At 35.4% G+C, this 26,423-nt stretch overlaps 2 protein-coding genes across 2 annotated transcripts in view; one reads left to right on the forward strand and one right to left on the reverse strand.

The window, feature by feature from the left end:
* Positions 1-20,771, reverse strand: part of LOC128246548 (DIS3-like exonuclease 2) — a 35,528-nt gene extending 14,757 nt beyond the window's left edge. The window contains exons 1-21 of the mRNA XM_052964807.1: positions 20,718-20,771; positions 19,081-19,789; positions 18,624-18,709; positions 17,850-17,936; positions 16,618-16,704; positions 15,322-15,405; positions 14,779-14,883; positions 13,772-13,858; positions 12,847-12,961; positions 12,184-12,287; positions 10,957-11,394; positions 10,634-10,702; positions 9,743-9,796; positions 9,041-9,142; positions 6,031-6,414; positions 5,054-5,201; positions 3,720-3,807; positions 3,113-3,212; positions 1,570-1,723; positions 1,047-1,159; positions 208-315 (exon numbers count right to left, since the gene is read on the reverse strand). Coding sequence (XP_052820767.1) covers positions 208-315; positions 1,047-1,159; positions 1,570-1,723; positions 3,113-3,212; positions 3,720-3,807; positions 5,054-5,201; positions 6,031-6,414; positions 9,041-9,142; positions 9,743-9,796; positions 10,634-10,702; positions 10,957-11,394; positions 12,184-12,287; positions 12,847-12,961; positions 13,772-13,858; positions 14,779-14,883; positions 15,322-15,405; positions 16,618-16,704; positions 17,850-17,936; positions 18,624-18,709; positions 19,081-19,738 — 3,171 coding nt within the window. The 5' untranslated portion in view covers positions 19,739-19,789; positions 20,718-20,771. The remainder of the gene's footprint in view (positions 1-207; positions 316-1,046; positions 1,160-1,569; positions 1,724-3,112; positions 3,213-3,719; positions 3,808-5,053; positions 5,202-6,030; positions 6,415-9,040; positions 9,143-9,742; positions 9,797-10,633; positions 10,703-10,956; positions 11,395-12,183; positions 12,288-12,846; positions 12,962-13,771; positions 13,859-14,778; positions 14,884-15,321; positions 15,406-16,617; positions 16,705-17,849; positions 17,937-18,623; positions 18,710-19,080; positions 19,790-20,717) is intronic.
* Positions 20,772-22,796: 2,025 nt separating this feature from the next.
* On the forward strand, positions 22,797-25,729 carry LOC128203227 (MICOS complex subunit Mic10-like). The gene is made up of 4 exons (XM_052904537.1): positions 22,797-22,889; positions 23,111-23,158; positions 24,041-24,150; positions 25,217-25,729. The coding sequence occupies exons 1-4, from the start codon at positions 22,808-22,810 to the stop codon at positions 25,244-25,246; spliced, it is 270 nt and encodes an 89-aa protein (XP_052760497.1). The 5' UTR covers positions 22,797-22,807; the 3' UTR covers positions 25,247-25,729.
* The last annotated feature ends 694 nt before the right edge of the window (positions 25,730-26,423 follow it).

The raw sequence follows: 26,423 nt of genomic DNA on the forward strand, positions 1-26,423 counted from the left end.
AAAAGTTAAGGTCATTTGAAGATATTTTCAATCAAATCAATGAACATAAGAGTATTTCAGATATTATCAACTTATTACATCATATGAACAGTGAGATACTATTAAACATACATGTAGGAAAATGATTAAGAAATGACTTGAGGTATCATATATTATATAAATACTGGCACAGAACTACAACTCCTACACATATACACCTCAACTTACCTCGCCTTGTTCAGTTATGGTCCATTGAACACTGAAGGTCAGTCTGTCCTCATCTGGGTTCAAACTGCACAGCTTTTCACAAAGAAGTCTTGGCAACATCGGAATCACCTGTACAAAGATATTTGTAATCATTTCAAGAGTTGTAAATTATAAATTGAATTTCACTTTCTGTTAGGCCTAAATAAATATACCTGTGATTGAGGCAATCCAACCTTACCTGGCAAAACCCCGCAACCCTAGTTCTTTTTGACCACAGATAAAAATAATAATTTATTAGTTATGAAATCTGTTCGTCTTAATTACAATAAAAAAGTATTAATTATTGTATCAACAATATAATGAAACATCATGGTTAATCATGTGTGACTTACATTGCTGTTCTGACTAGTCTTAAAAAACAAAAACAAAACAAGCATATTTTAGACCACTGCCTTAAATGGAGATTATTATTTTTAAAGGCTTTACAAATATACATAGTGAAACAAGACATATCTTACAGAAAATCACTTTGCACCAATTGAAAAAAATATGTTCTCCCACCTCACAAATGTGCCGTACAATTACAGTGGTCGAAATTAACACAAGCCCGCAAGCCCTGCACTAGTAAAATGTCTTCCGGGCTTGCTCAAACTCTGAATTTTATATAGCAGGGCTTGTTCAAAAGTTTGAGAACAAGCAATAGTATAATAATTCGGGCTTGTTCATCCAGAAGTCTAATTTCGATGACTGCAATTACTAAGACAAAATTTTGATTTTCTTCACCAATTTATCCCTTGAACACAAACATATGTAGTTGTTATAAGATGTAGATGTAACAGATTTTTCAAACCTCCAATTACCTTATGAACTAGGTAGACACTGGTGGATCTAAGCCCCGCTATGTTATCTAATACTGTGCCTTCCTCCACAAAGTAGCTCACATCTGCTATGTGCACACCAACTTTGTACCGACCTGCAACAGGTTGGAGCATAACACTAATATATAGCACACAATATGAAGGTTTCAGTATTAAAGTTTAAGACACAATATCAAGGTTTAAAAAAAAAAAAAGGTTTAAGCCACAATATCAAGGTTTAGAGGGAGAAGGTTTTAAGACACAATATCAAGGTTTAAATAAGGTTTAAGCCACAAAGCAAGGTTTAAATAAGGTTTAAGACACAATTTTGTGAAATATTAAATCAGAAAGTGTGAAGTACAAAACGCCTAAATTATTTAAAGGGAATCATTACTGACATTTTCTTCAACCAAGACTGATAATAGGTAATTCTGTCAAATATCAAACATATATTTCGAATATTAAAACATGTAATTTTGTCTCATATCAAAACATGGATCCACTTGTTATGGTATAAAGCACCCACCATTTCCCAAGTCCTCACAGGACAGGGCGTCATCAAGATCACGTGCTGTGGCCGGGTCAATAGTAAATATACAACACTTGCGAAAGTCTTCTCGCTCTTCAAATTCTTCTTCCGGAATGCTCCACGGCAAGTTTTGGGGCAGACAGTCTAAGGCCTGGAATAATTCAATTGAAAATAAAAATGTATTGTTAATTACCATCTTTAAGCTCTGTTTTACTAATGGACCATGTCTGTTTGTATAGAAGAGAGTCTATGGCCTATATGTATTCCATAAAGACAAACTGTAAGTATAAAATATTGGTGGAAATCATTCTCATATTCATATTCAATGTCTTTCTATGACCTACAAGTTTTGCATCTTTAAACTCTCAACAATAACACCATAAGACCTAGAAAATAACAAGAGGCACATCAGTGCCTGTGCTCCACTGGCCAAAAGGTTCAAGCAAATACCACCTAACGAACATTTTCGTCAAGTTTCATAGAAATACAATCATCAATTTTTGAGGAGAAGTTATTTTAAATTTTTTTTTACTTTAATAGCTCTGGCTGCCATGTTGTGCAGTGGACCGAAATGATTTGGGCAATTTGAGTAAAGGAGCACCAAACAAACATTTCTGTCAAGTTTTATCGAAAAAAGGTCATCGGTTTCGACGACAAGTCGTATAAAGTTTTTGTTTTTTTTAACTCTCGCAGACATGTTGTGCAGCGGACCGGAAGCATTTGGGGAATTTTGGTTAAAGGGCATCCCGATGAACATTTATGTAAAGTTTCATCAAAATCTGATAATCGGTTTCTGAGAAGATGTAGTTTAACGTTTTTTTCTATTCTTAGCTCTGGTGCCCATGTTGTGCAGCAGACCAGAACTGTTTGGGCTATTTTGGTTAAGGACTACCCAAGTAACATTTCTGTCAAGTTTCATTGCAATACAATCATCGGTTTCTGAGGAGAAGTCGTTTAAAGGTTTTTCTATTTTTACCTCTGGGGGCCATCTTGTGCAGTGGACCGAAACCATTGAAGCAAATTTGATAAAGGACCATCCAAGGAACATTTCTGTTAAGTTTCATCAAAATCTGATCATCGGTTTCTGAGAAGATGTTCTTTAAAGGTTTTTCTATTTTTTTGCCCTGGCAGCCATGTTGTGCAGCGGACCGGAACCATTTGAGCAGTTTTGGTTAAGGACCACCCAAGGAACAATTCTGTCAAGTTTCATCAAAATCTGCCAATCCGTTTCAGAGGAGATGTCGTTTAAAGATTTTGCTATTTTTAGCTGTGGCGGCCATATTGTGCAATGGACCAGAACCATTTGAGCAATTTTAATAAAGGACCACCCAAGGAACATTACTGTCAAGTTTCGTCAAAATCCGCTTATCAGTTTCAGAGGAGATGTCGTTTAAAGTAAAAGTTTACGCACGCACGCACGCACGCACGCACTCACGACGGACAATCTGTGACGACATAAGCTCCATGGCCTTCGGCCAGTGGAGCTAAAAATTATCTTGGCTTTAATTGTCGAAGAAGCAGATTAGCTAGAAAGTCATACCTGTTGTGGAAATTCCTCAAAGTCCACTCCATTCTCGATCAACATTCCCTCTGTCTCGGGCTCTATCTCTCCTGCCTCCCCCAGACTACGAGCCAGGCGCCTATTAAATAAACACACCAACTATTTTATTCTAAGTAGTAGATCTGTTGTCTAGTGGATATACATTGGATTGACAACTAATGGGCCTCAGGTTTGATCCCCTGTCTGCCCACTCAATATATTGTCTTACGGGAGGGACTTGAAACGGGGGACTCATGTGACAGTGCTTTAGTGCTATAGACTAGACACATTAAAGAACCAGGGTAGCTATAACCAGAGTTACATTCTGTATACACCTTTTCGGTTCACTTCAGATTCACTTATTGCTTCAACAGGGATTTGAATTTATCTGGGGGGTTTTGTAACCTATGGGATATCTTATGTTTTTACCAACCATTTAGAGATTTTACAGCCATTCTGAAATTTGCCAAGTAGACTAGGACATAATCAAAGATTGCAGTTATTTAGATTTTAACCCTTTGGGTACACCTTACCCATAAGCCATCATAGAGCCAACCCTCCAGTCAGTTACTAGCTCTTTAATTAGAGCCCTTCAAGCAGGCCTTACCCATCTGCCATCATGGAGTCCACCCTCCAGTCAGTGACACGCCCCACATACAAGGTTCTGGAGTGATCCTCTGGCCTCTCCAGGAAATCTGGAGAACAAACAGAAGTGAAATGCACTAACATCATCTCAATATAGTGAACATTTGTGGGTAGTTATTTAAAAATCCTTTAACAGGTTCAAGAGATAAGGAGCAGACAAGAAATATAGTTATATTATAAACATGACCTTTGACCACTAAGTGTGACCTTGACCTTGAACTGGTTATAACAAGCGCTCTGCACATTATCTCAAGATGGGGAATATTTTGGGGAATTATTCAAAAATCCTTCAAGCGGCTCATGAGATATGGAGCAGACAGAAAATGTAGACAAATGAACTTTGTGTGACCTTGAACTTACTTGGTTGTAACATGCACTCGGCACATCGTCTTAATATGGTTAACATTTCTCAATAGTAATTTCAAAATTCTTCAAATGGCTCAAGAGATATATGGAGCAGAAACAAAAATATGAAATACAGACAAATGACCTTGGTCATCTAAGTGTGACCTTGACCTTAAACCGAACTGGTTGTCACATGCACCCTGCACATGGTCTCAATATGGTGAACATATGTGGCCAATTCTTTCAAAATCCTTCATGCTGCTCACAAGATATGGAGCAGACACTAAATTTTGTCATGTTTTATTGTTATCTTTACCTTGAGCCAATGTGGTTATATCATGCGCTCGGCACATCATCTCAATATGGTGAATATTTATAGCCAGTTATTTCAAAATCCAAAGGGTAAATGCAGAAACTGACAGTCCCAATATGGTGAACATATGTGGCAAGTTGTTTCAAAACCCTTCAAGAGGTCAAAGAGATATGGAGTAGACAAGATTTGTGACGGACAGACAGCTCGAGCAAAAACATTATGTCTTCCCTTTTATGCAGGGAGAAATTCATCATAAAGTAAGACACTATGGACTCAATGGAGACAACATAAGCTGTGTTTTTCAAACCAGTCAGGCATTCTTAAGGGACAAACATTTATAAACTTACTATACAATTATACTTATCTTTACATTCATTTCACTCAAGTCAAAGGAAATTGTTGCTGACTTTAACTTTTTGACAAAAACCTTCCTCTATATCTAATTGATATGGCACTTTAATCGAACAACGACTAATTAATTCATTACCTACTTTGTTTAAAAAAATATTTTTTATTGAGTACAAGACATAGTGTATTTGTTCGAGCAAGGTTATCATGTGACTTGTAAGTTTACCCACTAGGTTTAATAGTTATGAATATTTATATCACCGTGGTTCAGAGTCTTTTCACTAAAATACCTTTAGGGCAATCAGTTATGGGTATCATCATCCTGGGCATGCGATGGTCGTTGGGTGCAAACATTGCATACCCACAGTATTTGTCCAGCATGGGCCGAATCTGACCCGTACACGCCCTAGAGTGCTTCTCTTCTATGATCGCCACCACCTGGTAAAGAAAAATGAAAAATGAAAAGAATAATTTTAAATATTTAAGACAGATTTAATATTTACACCAAAACTTTTTGTGTAAAATGTCTACCTGAAGTGAAACAATACCACCCGTAGAAAAGACTTAAGCAACTTGTAACCTCCTCATTAAAATCCATAAATGGTGTAATGAAGTACCGTAAATCTCCTATTCGATGCTACCCCTATAGACATGCAGGCATTTTCATGGGTCTATTTTCCGATTCTGTGACTTGAACAATGCTTCTCTTAACTCAAAACTTGCAATTTGTTCTTTTGAAATGCTTAACATTGATTTCAACTGGTTAAAGTGCATCTGCTGATGTCATGCATATAAACCCTTAATCTATCATATAATTTAGGAAATACACCATGGGCGTTGATTTCTTATTCATGCCGAAAGTTGTGTATTAATATATTGAAGCCAAAAGTTCAGAAAACCATTTTGTTCATTTACACACCAGTGGGTGTATACAGCTATGCTGTAGCAGATACTGATTGCTGATTGGTCAGTCGCTGGCATTTGACTCTGCCCTATGTCTAGATGTTTGGTAATTTTGACAAGCTTAGTCAGCATTTGATATTTATGATACTGTACATGACTGATTATCGAAAAAAAAAGGGGATTTTAAGAAGTTAGCTGAATGGAAAAATGGTTCTTATCTAGCTCACAGGATTCTTAGACATATGCCTGGCCCATCTAATAGGACATTCACAGGACGCAAATTCAAATATATCAACAGAGAACTAATTGAAAAGCATCTAGATACAATATTTTTCTCGCCAACTTTTATTTTAATTTTTCTGACCTTGCCCGTTCTCTGTAGCATCTGACGATATTGTTCCTTCCCTTTATCAGACCCAAAATGCTTCTTCAGTGGACTTTCCACTGACATCACATCGTTCAGACTTGTATATCTCTTAGATGGACTAAAATTACATTCCTTTGACTTTTCTCCCTTTGAATGCCTCTCCTTTTTAGGAGTCTTGCTTGGTGTACTACTTCCTGTTTTTAACTTTTGGTCGGAATTTTCAACAGTCTGACTAGAAGTGTCTGGTTGATTTGCATCAGCTTTGCCTTTATCAGCTATTTCAATTATTTCTTCAGCTTCAATTAACACCTCATCGTCTGAATGTACTTTTTCATGGGCCTTTAGGTCAAGTTCATAGCCTGCCAGTTCCTCTTTGTTAAACTGAAAAGAAACAAGCATTATCATTATAATTAGGATGATTACTCATGGCTGGCAATGAACCATACCAATGACAATGCCCAAACAAGGGGCATAACTCATTATAATTAAACCAGAGCTGTGCACCTTGCTGAATAAGTGAAGATTGTCTTTGCAACATGGGTAACAAGTTTCATTTTAAAATCTTGGACATTTTTGAAGGTTTAACTTTGCAAGAGCACGCTGACACCAAGACGATCACTATTCTAACAATCTAATAAAGGGATTATATTGTGTCCATATGTAGTAGCACATGGTTGCTTAATATGGATTACTTGAACATCTCTGACAATAACCCCCTCCCACCCTGACAACTACACTATTGATAAGGCAGGGCAATAGCCCAATTGGCTTCATGTTAATTATTAAATATTTCAACTTGTTTTATTCATTATATATATCAAGCATTTGCAGTTCAATGTAAGAATAAAACTAGAAGCGCCCCAATGCGGCGAAACCAGGTTTTTGTTATGGGCAATCAGAAATTATAGCCAATTAATTTGTTGTATGAGCAAGTTCAATCTGCAGCTTCATATAAGCTATATTCACACTAAGATTCATCACTATCCATCAATTCTAACTAAGTTGTTGGGCAGAAAAACATTTTTCTATTTTTAGGAACAGTGACCTTGACCCCACCTCCCAAGCTAGCTCTTCACATAAGCTACCTTCGCTCTAAGTTTCATCAATATCTATCAATGCTAACTAAAGTTATTGGGCAGAAACCATTTTTCTATTTTTAGTAACAGTGACATTGACCCCACCCCCCTCAAAAGAAATTCCAAGCTTGCTCTTCACATAAGCTACTAGTACCTACACACAAAATTTCGTCAATATCTATCAATCCTAACTACATGTAAAGTTATGGGCAGAAACCATTTTTCTATTTTTGGTAACAGTGACCTTGACCTTAGCTCCACCCACCTCAAAAGCAATCCCAAGCTAGCTCTGTACATAAGCTACCTACACACCAAGTTTTATCAATATCTATCAATGCTTACTAAAGTTATTGGGCGGACACCATTTTTAAATTTTAAGTAACAGTGACCTTGACCTTAGCTCCACCCCCCTCAAAAGCAATCCCAAGCTAGCTCTTTACACACACCAAGTTTAATCAATATCTATCAATGCTATCAAAAGTTATTTGGCAAAAAACATTTTTCTATTTCAAGTAACAGTGACATTGACCGTAGCCCCTCCCCACTCAAAAGCAATCCCAAGCTAGCTCTTCACAGGCTACCTACACACCAAGTTCAATCAATATCTGTCAATCCTAACTTATGTTATTGGGCAGAAACCTTTTTTCTATTTTTAGTAACAGGCGACCTTGACCTTAGCCCCACCCCCCTCAAAAGCAATCTCAAGCTAGCTCTGTACATAACTACCTACACACCAAGTTTCATCAATAGCGGTCAATGCTAACTAAAGTTATTGGGCAGAAACCATTTTTCTATTTTAAGTAACAGTGACCTTGACCATTTTTCTATTTTAAGTAATAGTGACCTTGACCTTAGCCCCTTCCCACTCAAAAGCAATCCCAAGCTAGCTCTTCACATAAGCAACTTACACACCAAGTTTCATCAATATCGGTCAATGCTAACTTAAGTTATTGGGCAGAAACCATTTTTCTATTTTAAGTAACAGTGACCTTGACCTTAGCCCCTCCCCCTCAATAGCAATCCCAAGCTAGCTCTTCACATAAGCTACCTACACACCAACTTTCGTCAATATCTATCAATCCTAACTAAAGTTATTGGGCAGAAACCATTTTTCTATTTTTAGTCACAGGCGACCTTGACCTTAGCCCCACCCCTCTCAAAAGCAATCCCAAGCTAGCTCTTCACATAAGCTACCTACACACCAAGTTTTATCAATATCTGTCAATGCTAACTAAAGTTATTGGGCAGAAACCATTTTTCTATTTTAAGTAACAGTGACCTTGACCATTTTTCTATTTAAAGTAATAGTGACCTTGACCTTAGCCCCTCCCCACTCAAAAGCAATCCCAAGCTAGCTCTTCACATAAGCTACCTACACACCAACTTTCGTCAATATCTATCAATGCTAACTAAAGTTATTGGGCAAAAACCATTTTTCTATTTTTAGTAACAGTGATCTTGACCTTAGCCCCACCCCCCTCAAAAGAAATCCCAATCTAGCTTTTCCCATAACTACCTACACACCAAGTTTTATCAATATCTATCAATGCTAACTAAAGTTATTGAACAGAAACCAATGTTTGACAACCGCCCGCCGGCCCGCCCGCCCCCCGCCCCCCCAACGAGAACCTCATTCTAATAACCCGGTTTTCGTTGAAAATCTGGTTAAAAAATAGAATAACATTAAGTGTAAACTGTTCTCAATGTTACAGCCTTGTCAAATTACCAGTTAAAGCAGCATACGCCGAGGGTCAGACATTAAGAACAATGAATATATATATATGTAATAATATATTAGAGATGAACATGAGAGTTGTCTGAAATACTGATTGAATATGAGCATCTAAGTCTGGACATGCAAAAGGATCTGTGTTTAGCAAATTTTTCATTTTGAGAGTCTTATTCAGATTCACTGTGGAAGGTATCCTTACCTTCCAATCTCCCTCGCCAAATATCTCCACGGCAACCACATCCCCATTAAGGGCCCGGTTACGGTGCTTGAATGACCCAATCAAGATGTCGGACACTCCATCCTGAATTATATGTGGAATCATATTGAGATATAGAACTTTCTAATTAAATAACTTTTCATACAATTCAAATTGATTATTTATCTTACACAAATTTAGTAACATTTATCATGTACGCCATATAATACATTTAAAGTTTTTTAATTGATGGCCTATGTCTAATTTTTTCCTGACACAAACGCCAACAATGATGAGATCACAACACCACCAAAGATATAAAAATACCATGACTTTTTCTTTGAAAAAAATAATAACTGTGAGACAAACTATTTTTTTTTTATAATTTTCAACTCCTTAGTACAGTATATAAAGACATTCAGTACATCAAAAAAGACTTAAAACTATTAAATACTGCAAAATCATTTTTATTCATTGACATGAAGTCTCGTTGATTGTGTGAAAATCTCTAGTTTCATGGCCATTAAAATTCTTTGATTTTCTATTTTAGATTGAAACAAACAAAACATAGTACATTGGATACAAGTTTTCGTGGAATCTTGAATTCGTGGATTGTCCATCCAACAAAAACTTAAATTTATGATTTTACAGTAAGTTAACCAATTTTCACATATGCATGTGCCAAAATCTTAACTTTGTACTTACTGGATGGGGGACATACCCTTCCTCATAATTCTTGGGGTTGATTCTGATTGGCCCCTGAAAAGGTGTGAGAGTGTAATACTATTAGGTCAGAGAAAATACCTCAAGTTCAAAATTTTAGCTTCCTTAAACAATTTCCTGAACTGTTCTTTTCTAGTGATTTATATACAATGTTAAATTTCATACAATTAATTAGTTAAAATTGTGTGCTTTAAGTCAAGTTTCATTAACAAAGTACATTCCAACATGACAAAAACTATTAATCGTATAAGGAATTATATCAATTTTACTGCCGAATATCAGCTGTTTGCTTAAGCAAAAATTCATCCGATTTCCCCCATTTCTTTATCCTTTTCCCAATAATAAAAAAATAATTATCCTTTAAATTGCAGTTCTGGGATGAAAGTGGGCAGGATGTTTGGAAAAACCATTATAAATAAGCATGAGTAGAAAAATAAATATTTTTTCACCATGCTCTTATTTTCCCAATTTTGGGACTTATCAAGCTTATTTTCCCAATTTAATGACTTATCAAGCTTATTTTCCCATTTTTAGAACATATCAAGCTAATTTTCCCAATTTAAGGAAATGTCAAGCTTATCTTTCCAATTTTAGGACATATCAAGCTCATTTTCCCAATTTTAGGACATATCAAGCTTATTTTTCCAATTTTAGTACTTAAAGAGCCTATTTTTCCAATTTTGGGACATATCCAGCTTATTTCCCAATTTTGGGACTTATCCAGTTAATTTTCCCAATTTTGTGACCTATCCAGTTAATTTTCCCAATTCTGGGGCCTATTCCCAATTTTGGGACTTATCAAGCTTATTTTCCCAATTGAAAAGCCACAGGCAGTAGAATTATTAAAAAAAAATCACTGATGGAAACATTTACTTCAACTAGTATGCCTCTCTTGAGACCTGCTGAAACCTCCTCCCTCGGCAAATACTCAGTGAAAACATTCTGAAATGGGTAAAACAGTAACAACCATTAAATATCTTATGAATTCAGAACCAGTGCACATGTAATGTATGTATGTTAAATTATGCAAGTTTCCCAGTCCATAATCAATTATCAAGAAAAGGTGATTTCATATATTTTAATTATAAACTAATACTTATAACTATATATTTTTAATTGATGAAGCCTCTTTTTCTAATGTCTGATAATCTGAATAAGAATATGTTGAATTCTGAGTAAAACATTCCTCTCAATACCTGTCTCTTTCTCTGTCGCTTCCCTTGACTTTTAGCTACAGCACCTTGGCCTTGATCTACAGCTTGACCTTTGTTTTGAACTTGACCTTTGACCTCTGGTTGGCTTGATGTCCTTTGACCTTTGTATTGTTGACCTTTCCCATGATGTGAACTGTAATGCTGATCTTGCTTACGCCAATTTGGATTGTCCGATTTCCTTTGATTGTCAGATTTCCGGTACGTCTGACCTGTCTGTGACCTTTGACCTTGACCGGCATTTGACCTTTGAGCTGTGTGAGAGTCTTTGACCTCTGTATTCACATCAAGGTCTAGGCCATCATCATTAACATGGAAAGTTTCACCCTCTTTAGGCCTTTGGCCTTTTTTACCCCTTTGGCATTGACCTGACATCTGCCCAGGTATATATCCCTGTAAAAAGGCTTTCTGTGCTTCCTGGCTCTGTAAGACAAGATCATGTTTATTTTAAGTCAGCAAGTTTTAAACAATACGAGACTGTTAATAGGAAAATATCAGTACATACGGTAAACCATTTTCTCATATTTTAATTGGGATGCTAAAAATTTCCCTAGTCGATAGTATAAATGTTGCATGAATATAGTGTTCTAAGGCACTCACTGTACCTGTACTTTTTAGGAAAAACAGACCACAGCCCTTTGAATAGTGGGGATTTGAAATATAAAGGGAAGGTTTAAACAATATTTTTTTATGAAACCTTCATTCCTGTTCCTATATCAGGGATGTTAAAGCTTGGTCACAAAATCAATTGAAAATGGGGTCAACCCAATTAAGCTTACGAAATGTTATTTATTTAATCAATTTAAAAAATTTCCAACCATTCCCAACATATTTTAAATTGAACATTTTCCATCAAAACAGCTGAAATCAGTTGATCAAATTTAGATTTTCATGCCTACTGTGTTTGCATCACTGCACAATTTTTATGCTCATACTGTTTCTAGGCAAACAATTTTCGGACTGTAAAAGTTTTTCTCCTCAGAGTGAAATTTTGATTCACTGGTGTAAAAAGATACATTATTGTGGCGAACTGTAGTCCAATTTTGTATCTAAAAATACCGTAGTAAAATGTAGTCCCTGTTTTTTTTAACATTTTCTTATTCATAAATGTTGTTTTTTTCATTATGAACATAAAACAGTTCAATTTCATAAATCAGAAGTTTGGTAAAAACAATAGAATTCAAGGCATAAAACAAATCATTTATACTAAACCTTTGAGATCATCATGTCAAAAGCGCGACTAAGCTGCTGGTATCCTCCCTTGAGAACGACCTTATCCAATGGAGAATTGAAAGGGGGCACTGTGATTGTTACCCCTGAAAAAGAAATATGATAAAAAAATCTTAGCAACTGTAAGAAAGAAAACAAAAAAGAGCAAACATCCATGTTTATCAGTTTTGTTTAAGTAAAACTTGAGCTGTTACAGAAGTGAGGAATACCCCCGAATGCTGCCTGGACACAGGAATGGCAAATAATTTCTTTGAGAATAGGCACTTATCGTGATTAACCACGCAAAAAACTGCGAAAGTCATATGTGTCATAAACCATGAGATACATCAATAAGTAAGATTCAATGCATTGTACCAAACGATATAAATTTTCTTTTTTTCTTGCAATTGTATAATCTGGTGTCTTGTCCCTTAAAAACCAGAGGTACAGGCCTCGCTGAACATGTGCACATAGTATCTTTGTATAAATTTATTTCAATATATAGCTAATAAAATAGGAAAAAAATCATGTAACTAATTTAATGTTACAATTAAAATTCTACATAGAATTCCCCTGCAGAGTCCATAAGCTCATACTGATATATATTTTTCAAATCATATACCAAAGTGTCATCAAATCGGCATGTAATTAGCACTCTAAAAATACCTGTAAGTTTTAAAATGTCGCTCAAGTGCTGACCCTGTGGTCCGACCACAAACATATGTTCCGCTTTAGGCACAGTCACTTCCATTGTAGTCTCTTCATGAACAGGGAGGGCTGGCTTCAAAAACAAAAAGAAATGTTAATCTTATTCTGTATTCTTGGAGGGTTGTTCAAGTATGTGACAGAGCTACCAGTATACACTGGGAACTGATTAAAGTGACGCTCATACTTAAAATCATAAACAATTACACATGTTTAACAAACGTAAATGTTGAGTGATAAACCTTAAACTACCTACTAAATAACGCATTTATGGCAAATTTTACTTACTGATAACAAGAGTTTAACAGTTTATTTAATAGCTGAAAACTCACAAATATTAATGACTCGTGGCTCCTAAAAGATTAACAGTGATCAACTATTGTCTCATCAGGTAGAAATACCTTGATTTCTGGACCTTTCTCTCAAATTAAACACAGTATCTTTCATAAGAATCCTTGTTTTTGATATTTATTCATCCTTTTTGGTAAATTAAAACAAAATCTTACACAAGTTGCCATTTAATCCAAAAATCTATTACAGTAAACAAGTTTATGAAAAGGTATTATAAAGAAAGCCTTTGGCAAGCTTCTCCACAACAAGTTTCATAAATTTTTGGCAACAAAAGTAAGATTGTATTTATCACATGATGCAGTTGTAGCCCAAAATGAATATCATATTCATAACAGCATTACTGAGTAATTAAAAGGAAGCTAAAGCAGTAGGGCAAAAGGAAGTCAATCTTTAAGAGAAACAAGCAATGTCACCTGATAATAACAGTTTGTTAGAAATTGACTGCATGTAGAGAAACACACATGTAAAACAACTTTTAAAGAATAGCTGTACATGCATCTGGCCAAATCAAAGTACAACACTTCAAAGCACCAACCATTTGAGCCTGAAGGTCATCTGTTGACCTCCCCTTGCCCTTCAGGGGTCGGCCAGAACTGCCTGCAGGGCTGCTTTCTGATGATACCTACATATAATTTTAGAAAATTTAGAACATGCATGCAGAAAATATCTTACCTGTAAATAAAGGACATCGCAAGAGAGGTAATTTTATATGGAATTGATTAAATGAGTTTTCTATAATTGATGAAAAATACAAGCTTTGGCGAGTTTTTCAAAAGTTTTAGTAAATTTTAGTAATTCTATACTTCTATATTCTAGACCATGAATGTTCTATACTATACTATACTATACTATAAATACTAATGTGCCAATTTACAGTACTAAATAAAAGGTGGCAATATAGCTCAGCCATTTTCAAAGCGATTTATTTATGACTTAATGTCGCTTTTTTATAGTTATTACACAAGTTATAAATTAAATATAACTAAATGATGTTATGTCAGGATAGCGACGTCATTTTTGATAGAAGTAGGGATTAAACCCAGACAAATTTTTGTCAAAATTTGATCCTTTGCTTTGGCTTTACTTGATTATGGTTTTCAGAAATTGATTAAAGTAAACAATAACAAAATATTGTGGGGTTTATGCCAATGTCCCTTGGTACATTCTGGCATTAAAGGGACAAGACACCAGATGATAAAATGGCAAGAGAAAAAGAAAATGGCCAAAAACTTACATAAAATTGATATTGTTGTATGTATCACATCACTTACAACACATGCATCTTTTACTTTTTTCAAATGTTTCCATTTCAAAATTTACTGGGGTTGTTTACCAAGTGAATCCCTGTAAGTTTAAAAATAGCATCGGTATGTTTATCTGTACTCATAATCAGGTATGATTTAAACTGGGAAACCATTATTATTATTGGCCTCCTATTTGCTCCCATAGAAAAATCTATGTGTGTTTTGAGGACATACTATTCTTTCAATAAAATGTATACGATCACATTTTATATAATAAATGGTAGTAATTTTAGAAAACCTGTCTGTGAAAGGCTGGCTCCTGTGGATATTTCTGCTTCTTCTTCTTGCCTTGTCTGTTTCCACTGTCTGGTCTACTGTCAACTCTCTCCCCCTGGGGGTGGGACTACAAACGCAAACATTTGATAAATACATGTTAGTCATATGATCAGGGGGTGTATCCATAAAGCATCTACCTGTGTAAGACAAAAAATTAAAGTTAAATTAAAATGTAAAATCTCTTATTCTATCTAACGTTTATTTTAAATCCCACTACTTTTCATGAAATTTATTCATATGGACAATTTTCTTGCTTATTTTCATATATTTGTTGGATGGAAACTGATAAGTTTTTTTTAAAAACGGATTCAAAAACCACACAATTTTCTTCTTCACTGAAAGTTGAAATACAATGTAGGCTGCTTTATGAATGCAGCCCTAGAAAAAAACTTAAGCAAGATTTATACTATTGAACAGAACAAGTGCGCTCTGTGAAATTGCCAACTAGACCATTGCGTTAAAATTATATTAAATACTATATAATGGAATGGTTTAATCATCTTACTAATTCTGGATTTCCATCTTTCTGTTGTTTGTACTTCTGTTTCTTGCCTTGGCCTGGCTGGTTTGGTAGCTCTTGAAAAACAAACTGAAAAAAAAATGAAGGCATAAAGGCCATAAACAGTTGTTTTGATGCCATCAAATTTAAAACGTTTCTGAAAACATTGGAGCAAAAATATATACATCAAAAGTAAGTCAAGACATGAAATTGTCAATTATGACATAAAAAGACATTGATAAGAAGACTTTGAGGGAAAAAGCTGCAGCAGTATTCAAACTTGGGTATACAAGGGCAGCAGTTGAGGACCAGATTTATTACACCACTAAAGACAGATAAACCTTTTTGTGTAGCTTATAAACAAAATTGTGGCATCAATTATCAACATTAAAATGAGTTGAGAACATTAAATTGTTTATTGTCATTGATTAGTGTTCTTTAATATACATAATTATGCAAAGAAATATATTTTTTGTTGACAGTATTTACTATCAGGTATTACCGTATGCGAAGCCTTCAAGAGGCCTTATTCAAACTGCTATTTATATCTTTATGCATAAATATAAACCAATATACTTGCCAGAACAATGAGTGCTGCTTTAAATACGTACTGTTCTCTATGAACCCCATGTGGCCCCATTGCGGAAAGTGAATTTATTTATATTAACAAAATAATTTCGTGAACACTATCCATGTTCTAATTTAAAATAATGAATTGTTAAATTCCCCTTCAACTAGTTTTGTTCTAAGGCCTAAAAAAAATATGTCCGTTGTGGGAAACCCTACCTATAAAAATGCGCCGACCCTAACTATTTTTTTCCGTTTCTGAGCAAAAAAGTTATTTGTTAGCGAATAGAGAGTTGCGAAGGGCGGATAAATGCAGATTTTAATCAGAATTATTGTTTATATGATAAAACAAAGTCAGGCAATGACAGTAATGTAGCAAAGACTGCCATGTGCAAGAAAACACTCTGAACTTACGACAGATTTTTAAAAATAATAATAATAAAAAATAAAAAATCCCTACCTACCCTACCTAGAAATTTTGGGAAGGTTACCCTTAACAAACATTTATTTTTTTTGGCCTAATTTAAAAGAGTTAATTGCTCAATGTCCAATGCTGCTAACATATTAATTTACACAGAATAAGTACAAGTTCAATCAGAACTTGCAAACACTTGATGTCTACTAAGAGTGGTTTCGTTTTAATAAAATCTCACTGCTTAAAATTCACTTGCATATCTATGTATGTGCACATGTATAAAGTTGCATCAATTTCTTTGCAACTTCAAGGCTCCCTACCTCTGGTTGTTGGTTCTGGTTTTTAGCTTTCCTGTCTTTTTTCTTTTTGTTCCTACTGGGTTGGATCATGTCCGAGCTGGAGCTGGACTGAAATGTGCGAAAACCTGTATATCTCTGTCTTCCAGACACTGGGTAAAACAACATATACAGTTGGACAGTAAGCGTTCCTGCTTGGCTTGGATTTCCTGAGGCTAGAGGTATTTGTATCGGTCCCTGGGAGTTTGAGCCAATGGGTTTCGACTGTATGCCACAATGTGCCATCTTAGAATCATATTTTAAAAGAAAATTATGTTGATTAGAAGTATGGTGTTAACGGAGAGCACCCTAATCATAAACCTGGTTTAACCAGTGACGTTTCTAGAAATAATTCATTTTGGCTTAAAGCTGTACTCTCTAAGATTAAACGTTTTGTCAGCTTTTTTATTTTTTGTCTTGGAACGAGCTTATTTTGCGAAAATGCATGGAAACCAGTTAAATACATGCACGTAAGACTGCTGACAAAAAAATGAGATTGCAGATGTTTATATTTAAGTTCAAAAATTGATGTTTTATGCATTTTTCTTAAACCGTTACATAAAACATTAATTTTTGAACGGAAATATGAAAATGTGTCATCTGATCTTTTGCCAGCAATCTTTTATCATTGGTTTGCAGATATTTATGCAAAAATTTGCTCTTTCCAAGACAAAAAATAAAAAAGTTGTAAAAATGGTAAATCTGCCTGAGTGCAGCTTTAAATTGCTTTGACATCAGTAAACGACTCAGCACACACTTTTTTGTGAAACGTATAAAGAAAGCAATGACTTTATGTGATTTGTTTGCCTAGTTTTGAATATGCAAGAAAATGTATCATTCATCTGTAAGTGGGGGGGGGGGGGGGGCGGAATAAAAAAATCTGACCCCCTGGTCACACAGTGTGGCCTGTAACTCAACAAGCTCTGTTATTTTGATCTGCCCTGCGTACATATAATTATTGAAATAGGAAATAAAAAAATAATGTTATTCTTTAAAACACTGATTTTAAAATGCTTTTCTATGACATTTTTACTTCAATTTGACATTTTAATGAGAAAACATTAATTCTTCATCATTTCCGTACTAAAACATGCAAAATATGAAATAGTGTTCCCTATATATGTTAACATGAAATAAATTGCATAATTCTACTAAAAACAATATATATGTAAATGGTGCAAGTCCAGGACAGAAGCTTGCTAAAAGATGAATCTTACCATTTGTGCCTTGTCTTCATACATGGCCAGCTCTGGTACAGCAGCATGAAGAGCGGCTTCCAAAGCTTCAACTTCCTCTCTCATCCTCTGTAAGGGACAAAACACATGATTATATTTGAATTCGCTCAAAAGTAATATTTATATTCAAATTATGTGACCATCACTAGACCTTCTTTTTACACAGCAAGGTAATCAAACTATTTCAAGAATGAGTCTACTGCAACCAAATTTCTTCAAACAGTTACTTGGGACAAATGTCCATCTTACACCTAGAACTACATGTACTTGCTAAACTACTGGTTTGATTTCCGGTCTAGGCTTCACTTAACAACAAGAGTTTTTCTCTTATAAACTGCATGGCTTCATACCTTAATGCCATAAATCACTAAGCTTGATCCCAGATCACTGCAACAAGGCTTTTTAAACACATTTTACAGAACTAAAAACCTAAAACAATTGTGTACAGTTCATCATGTTTCAGTTCAAGGAAATGACCAGGGAGCGATTGTATAGCTATAACTTTAAAATATTCATTCTTCTGAGGATTTAAAATTAGTTTATTATTAAGTATTGGAAACTCATCAGACAAGGAGCCGGTGAAAATCAGCATAATCTTCAAATTGGGATCTGTAAGTTCAAAAATTCAAGTTTATCAATCAGTCATGAAATAGTTCTCTCCCTTGTTTTAGTGCTAAACTCGCGCAGATATATATATATATATATATATATATATATATATATATATCTGTATTGGTGTAATAAATTTTTGCTCACTTGGTTTTTGCTCCTCGGTGACTTCTGGTCCTGTCTGCCCATTGTCCTCAACAGCTGACTATAGGAACCCAGGGCCGGACTGGCATCTGGAAATGAAACATCACAGATAGGACGTAGGTACTCATTAACCATTCAGAGGACCATTTTCCTCAATTTCAATGTGGGACAAATGTGTAATTTTTACTAATATTTGGAATTCAAAATTTTGCTTTAAAATGAACAGGAATACTTTTAAACTAAAACTTAAAAGATTAAATAAAGTTTGTTTCTTAAAGAACACACCAATTCTCCTATACACAAACTGTGTTGGGGTCCATTTTATTTTCCAAACAGAAATTTTATTTTCACTTTAAGGAAAAATATGAATGTTTAAGCATTGCGAATAGGGCTGTAGGCCCAAAATTGGTCAGAAAAAAGCACTGAACCTACCGGTACTTTAGTTATATTATGTTCTTACCTTGTTCTGGGGTATTGCCTTTCTTTTTATCTTTCTTCTTCTTAGGAGTTTTCTTGCTACTATCTTCAGCTCCATCAACTTGTTTCGGCCTACCATCATGGGCCACTTCTCTAACCACATCTTTCATAACATTTTTATCAGCACCATGTTCAAATGGGTTACTCTTCATTTCATGAACATCAACATTTTCAGCTTTCTTGGCAATATTACTACACATGTCTTTGTAGCTTTCAAGAAATTCAGACTGCATGTCTTCAGAAATACTAGCAATCTTTTTCCTCCCATGCTCTACTGAATGACCTGTGTCTTTCTCTTTCTCATGTTTTTCTTTCATTTTTAACTCTAGAGTAAGCTCAGCCATTTCGGCATTTACATAATCACTTAAATTCTTGCTTCCGGATTTCCCACTATCCTCTACAACTTTGCTGTGGGGATTACCCTTCTTTTGGCTGTGTTTCTTGGATGAAGGGTCATCTTCTATGTCTTCCTCATAGTGTTTAAATCTTCTAAGATCCTTCAAGGCATCAGCAATAAGTTCTTTCTCCTTATCTGAAATTGCTCCATGATTTTCTACACTACCTATAGGACTTTTTACAAGAACAGACTCTAGCAGACTGTCAGAGACTGTAGAAATGGGTTTAGATGCTTCTTCAGCCATGCTGCCAGGCTAATAAGATTTGTTTTTACGACCTATAAATGATGTCAATGTCTGAAATGGAAAAAGAACATTCAATAATTGAACAAGAAGATTCATGCATTATACTAAAACCAAGCCAAAATCAAAATCAAGCCAGAGTTAAACAGTTGTCACAGGGCTTCCATTAAGAATTGGAAACTGAAACTTTTAACTTGTATGGCATCATTTTTGAAAGATTTTCTGCCAGAATCATTTTTGAAAGATTTTCTCCCAGAAAAAGAAGTCTAAATCTCTCAAACACTAACCAATTATCCATTATTGTGCAACAATTCTTACAAAATATGAAATTATTTGCAACATAAGCACTACAACTCTACAAAACTGTATTCAAATTAACGAAGACACAAGGTGAGACTAGCCCCTGGATCAATTCAAAAAGTGGTGACAACTTTTAAATACTTAGGGGGAACCCTGAATTTCCAACTGGTGTTACGCAACTACCTGACATGTCAAAAAAAATGTTGTTTTAACTGTAACATCCTTATCCTCATCTTCTCTGACACAGGCTAGGTAGGAAGCGATACATTTTATTCTGTTCTGTAACAATTTACCAGCCTGCCGGTACTTATGCTCCTAGAGCTCTTCAGCAATAAGTTACGTGATCAAAAGTTATGCTGTATTTTTGACAAAGTTTTGATTAAATGCAGTGTTCTTGTTTCAAGGAATTTAATCAAAAACGGAATATAAAAGAAATAAAACAGGCATTCGAAATTGATTATAAATAACCCGGAAACAAACAAATAATAATAAATAAGAATAATAATGAACATAGTCCGGAATTATTGTATCCGAATATATGAACATAATGAAATCAAACAAAGATACAAGTCTGCGTCATTATGCATAAAAAATCGTATATCCAATAGAAATTTATTAGAGAGAAGTACAATAAAATCCACTCATGGTGATCATTTTTCTTCGAATACTTGCAAAATCTTACATCTTTGTCTGTGAAATGAATTGTGCAACTGTCCCGGCGGCAGACAACAGTTTTCAACAACTCATGATAAATCTGACGCAGGAGTTACATCACTTACGAACGGCGCTGTGACAAATGAATCTCCGAAATACAGTCATCTTTAAAAACGACAGGTAATAAAAGAGTTCTGATTCTTGTTGAAGATGATTCCCTTTTAATCAACAAATGGAATTTAATAAGTGATAATTACCAGCTCGGTATACTCACATTTGGCAATCCATGGACTCGCGCGTTTGCTGTTTGTAAAAAATCATATTACGTCAGGGTGAGCTCACACCTTTTCTGAAATATGCCATTTGTCAAGTTAGAATACATATGCTAACAACGATAATATAAACAATTATACTCCTTTTGATTTACCGGCCATACTTTTTTCCTCACCTCGCTCTTTTTCTTTCTCCTCCTCTGTCTCACTGAATCTTTTACCATATCCCACATCTGCTCACTCCGCTTCCTGGTCGGCCTCCTCCTCATCTGTCTCCACTGTGTCCTCCTCCGACCCTATCGTCTTCACCTCTATCTGCTCCACGCCTGCCTCCTCCTATTTGTCTGCTCCGCCATTTCCGCCTCTGTCTACTCCACGTCTGCCTCCTCCTCCCCTGCCTCCTCTTCCTCTATATAATTCCATCCTCTTCTTTCTCTGTCTTCTCCACCATCGCCTCCTTCACCTCTGCATCTCCGACTCTACCTTTTCCGTCTCCCCTCACTTGCTCCTTCCATCTCCTACTCATCTTCCTCCTCCATGTCCTCTACTTCCTCTTCCATCTCCAATTTCTCTAGCTGTTTCCGCCTTCTCCTCCTCATCCTCTCTCCCTCTTCCACCTACTCCCCCCTCCACTCCTCATCATCCTTCCTCTCCTTCTTATCCTCCCCCTTACTCCTCCACAGCCCTCTCTGTCGGCTCCTCTCAAATATCCTCTATTTCCACCCATGCGTCTCCTCCTCCTCTGTATTTGCTGTCTCTTCCTTGTTCTGATATATAATGTTTACGCTTTGAAAGTAGTATGATACTCTCGCCTCTAGAGTTTAATTTATACTAGCTGTTATACTGCTAGGCACACAGTTGCATGTCTTGCTGCGTTCTTGGTGTACATATGTAGATGAATAAATGGAATACAAAAATAAGTGGTATTGTTATTCCATAAACACCAAACATTAAAACACTCCTCATTCGTTTCCTCGATCCTTAAAGTGACACTCTTATTCAAAACCAATACATACACATGTAAAACAAACATAACTTTTGAGTGATACATTAACTTCTTACTAAATATATGCATTTATGGGATTTATTAATTACTATTAACACTATGATAATCGTGTATTGAATAGCTGGAAACGCAAAAATATTAAATGATTGGTGAATGCTAAAAGATTTACTGCGATCTACTATTGTCTCTTAAGGTAGCAATACCGTGTTTTCTGCACATTTCTTTTTAATTAAACTTGGTATTTTTCATAAACATCATTGTTTTCGACATTTGTTCATCCTTTTTTGTATATTAAAACAACTTGTATTAAATGTGTTAAATCTTATTTCGGATGATAACTAGTGCATCTTTAAATTCTGTCCTATCCTCATCTGCCTCCTCTGTCTCTTCCACCGCTGTTCCCTCTGTCACCTCGTCATCTGCTCTTTTAGCTGGTCAATTGTCTCCTCCTCCTCTTCCTTTCTCTCCTCACACGTCGCCTTCTATGTCTCCTCCTTCGCAGTGTCTTTCGTTTCCTCCTCAGAATTCACATCCTTCTCTTCTCTCTCATCATCATCATCATCATCATCATCATCATCATCATCATCATCATCATCATCATCATCATCATCATCATCACCACCACCACCACCACCACCACCACCACCACCACCACCATCATCATCATCATCATCATCATCATCATCATCATCATCATCATCATCATCACATAATCATCATCATCACATAATCATCATCATAATCGGCGTTATCGTCGTCGTCGTCGTCGTCGTCATCATCATTTATCATTAAATATTGAAATTGGTAACGGTGTTAAAGATTCGCTTTAGAAAATTCATCATGGCCGACAGTGGAGTGAAATCTGAGGATGTCTTGGGTCAAAAGTGGGATCGCTGCCTTACAGACACTGGACTTAAATTTGGTATCTATTCATTTTTATTGTGGTTGTTTCATTGAGTTTCCCTTCTACTTTTAAAACGTTGTTATTTGTTACTTTAAGTAATTTCATCAGAAATGTATGCCGGTTTTGCATCTGTTTAATTTCAAGGTGATTCAAAACAAACCCAGAACATGTGGGTATATATGGATATCATTAGGAATTTGATAGTAATATTAATGTACATGTTATCTTTCTCCTTTCAGTGACTGGAGCGAGCATTGGGCTTGTATTTACATTATTGTTTTTCAAAAGTAAGCAATTATAACATTTTGGGGGTTAAACATTAAAGGGACTCGCTCATGTTTTGGCACCAAAAATAAATTTCCCTGTAATGCGCCTGAAAACACTTAAATGAGGATTATTTAACCCTTTGATATCGAAATTGGAGAAAAAATAGAATGAAAGTATACATAAAAGCAATCGGGTTTTAGTCACTGGAATTTGACTCAGTGTTTAATGTTAGTATTAGTGACCAGGTCTTTGTCCGTAATTGTTGTTTTTGTCAGTATTTTGTCATAAAATTACTTTAATATATCATTTAAGACCAAACACTGAGTCAAATTCCTGTGGGGAGCAAACCCACACCTGTACACTCAAGAAAAAATAGAAAAACGAAACTTTTTCCACTTGTCAACGGGCACTCATACTAAACTGACAGAAATGTATACCTTTATTGAAAACATTGCTAGCATCACTTCAATCAACTTATCATGCTACAGCTTTTTATTCAATCGCTCATGAAATGCAAATCATAATTGAGATCTTCAAAGACAATTTTTGAGCATACATGTTTATCAACATTTTTTGATGGGCTCCAGCCGTCAGTATTTTACTTCTATCACTCCAAATGATTTGCCACTCTTTATTTCATAATAAAGAAGATCAGTAAAAAGTGCATTTTACCATGAACGAGTCCTTTTAAATAAATTTCATGATCATAATAATTTATTTTTAAAGGTAAAAAGTATGTATTATATAGATAAACAATCCTAACCAATATTCAATTGAGTCTTTTGTATAGAAGTTATGGTTGTTTTACTTAATAAGATTGAAATTAAATACCTAGATTCCATTGAATAGACTTACACAACTACGTGTATATGTGAGTAACTATATTTTACACTTGGTACCAGGACGTCCCTGGCCAGTCACACTTGGAGGAGGTATTGGACTTGGCATGGGCTACGCTAACTGCCAGCATGACTTTCAAACACCTTACATACTGCACGGGACATTAAAAAAGGTAGCATTGTTGTTTCTTTAAAGATGCAAGTATATAAGAAGTCACTCTGATCATTTTTGAATGATGAAGTATAAGTTTTACTGGTTATTCGATATTTATATAGCAGCACTTGTAGTGTTTCACTATAGTACTAGCTTTTAAAGAGATATGGTAGTGTCCACCTGCAGAGTGAGTGGTTATGGGTTTGATCCCCACCAGATACACATAGCAATATGTTTAGTCTGTTAGATTTGGAGCCCAAGGTGTATAACTATATACTTATACCTGTATATCAGAGATAGTAATGATAATTGATATTGTAATTAAACCGAAAGAAAGTACAATTTTTTGTAGAATTGAGCATTCTTTAATGTAAGTGAAGATATTTAAAATGTTGAAGTATTTTGCATAGATAATACACAAACAATTGAAATCTGTTGGCTTGATATCCATGTTTGCTTGAACTGGATGTACAGGACCGAATTTGTTTAATTTTGTGTAATGCACCATTCAGTTGTAACCACGGCCCCTCCAGGTTCGGGGAATAGCGGGGACTTTGACTTTTGGTCCAGCCAAACCCGGGTAAAACCTCCTACCTGCGGGGATGAACTGATGGTAAAATTCCTGCCAAATGCCCCCGCCCCCAGTGACCCTAAGTAAGGCACATTCCCCGCTATATTATTTGGTGTCAATACAGAACTACCGCATTTACCCGGCACTGTGGGGCCACCGGGAAGGTAAAAACACGGCCCATTTCCCCGGTATACCCCCAGACCTGGGGGGGGGGGGCCGTGGTTACAATTGACTGGTGCATAAGCATTCCAGCTTGGCTGGATATTTGTGAGGCTGGTAGTATTTTTGCCAGTCCGTGAGATAACAAGCCAACAGGTTTCGGCTCTATAGCTATTGATCAAAAAAAGGGAAAAATTACAAACAAAAGACATGCAAGTTCATCAACTTCATATTGATGAAATTTGAAAAAATACACTATTTTAATACAAATTGTACATAATATTAGATATGTAAAGAAAGTCTTACAATTTCTATATTCGTAATCATCTCATGTCTGTGTGTCTGTCTTTTGCAGGAAGGCACAGATGAAACAAAAGGAAGCTAAACACTGAAGTCTATATTGTTGTATAATGATTTTGTGTTACAAGTAAACTTTATATACATGAACTATAAATTAGTGTGAACTTGCAAATGAATACTCACACAGACCATTCTGGAAAGAAAACATCTTCACAAAATCATAATGTATATATATGGAATATCGTATGTTATGTATTAGTAAAATAGTAGAATTGTGCTTTTACTTTATTCAATGTCCTAATGAGTACATAAGATCAGATTTATATACAGTAAGGTATTCTTGCTTTTTATATCTTTTACCTTTGCAAGTTATGTTTCATATCACGGGATATGATTAGGCACATATTTGGTGCACACTAATATACAGCAAACTCAAACCTTGTTTTTGTTTGGATTTTTTTGGCAATGTTGGTGTGTTGTAATGAGATCATCTCAATAAAGTGTTGGAAAAGGGAGAATTTCTAATAATTGTTAAGTTAATCATGAAATAAATATTTGCTTTGAAATATTTGGAGTTGTTTTATTTTAGCTTTGTCACCTCAGTAATATTAAAAACGTTTCATGTGTGATATTGTGATAGGTCTTTGTCCGTCAGTCAGTCCATCCATTTTTCAGTCGTCCATCCATCCGTCAACAATTGCTTAAAAAACATCTCCTCTGAAACTACCTGGCCAAAGTCACTGAAACTTTACAGGAAGCTTCATTGCACCACCCTCTACAAAAATGCAACACGGCATTGAGATTAATCAACAGCAACAACAAAAACTGGCTGACTTCCTGTGATGGTTTATAAAAAATCTCTGAAACTACCAGGCCAAATTCAATGAAACTTTACTGGTAGCTTCATTGCATGACCCTTTACAAAAATAAAACAAGGCATCGTCATCAGTAAAGATATGATTAAATTGCAACATTTTTATCAATGCTTTATCCCAGAGTTGTGGCCCTTGGCTTAGGTGAGCGTTTTAGGGTCATCATGGCCCTCTTGTTTTTTAACTTTACCTTAAATGGGACCAAATATTTGACTAACTTGTGCAATCTTGTATTAAATGTGGAAACAATTAAATGTGGAAGCAAGTTTTATTCACATTGTTAGGTACATTTTGATGTGGCTTTGATATCTGTCAGTTTGGTTTTCCACCAATAACCCCAAAACAACCAAGACCAGGGCCCATTATCACTTTCACCTCGAGTCGGAGTTA

Source organism: Mya arenaria, chromosome 9 (assembly GCF_026914265.1).
Source record: "Mya arenaria isolate MELC-2E11 chromosome 9, ASM2691426v1".
Taxonomy (NCBI): Eukaryota; Metazoa; Mollusca; class Bivalvia; order Myida; family Myidae; genus Mya; species Mya arenaria.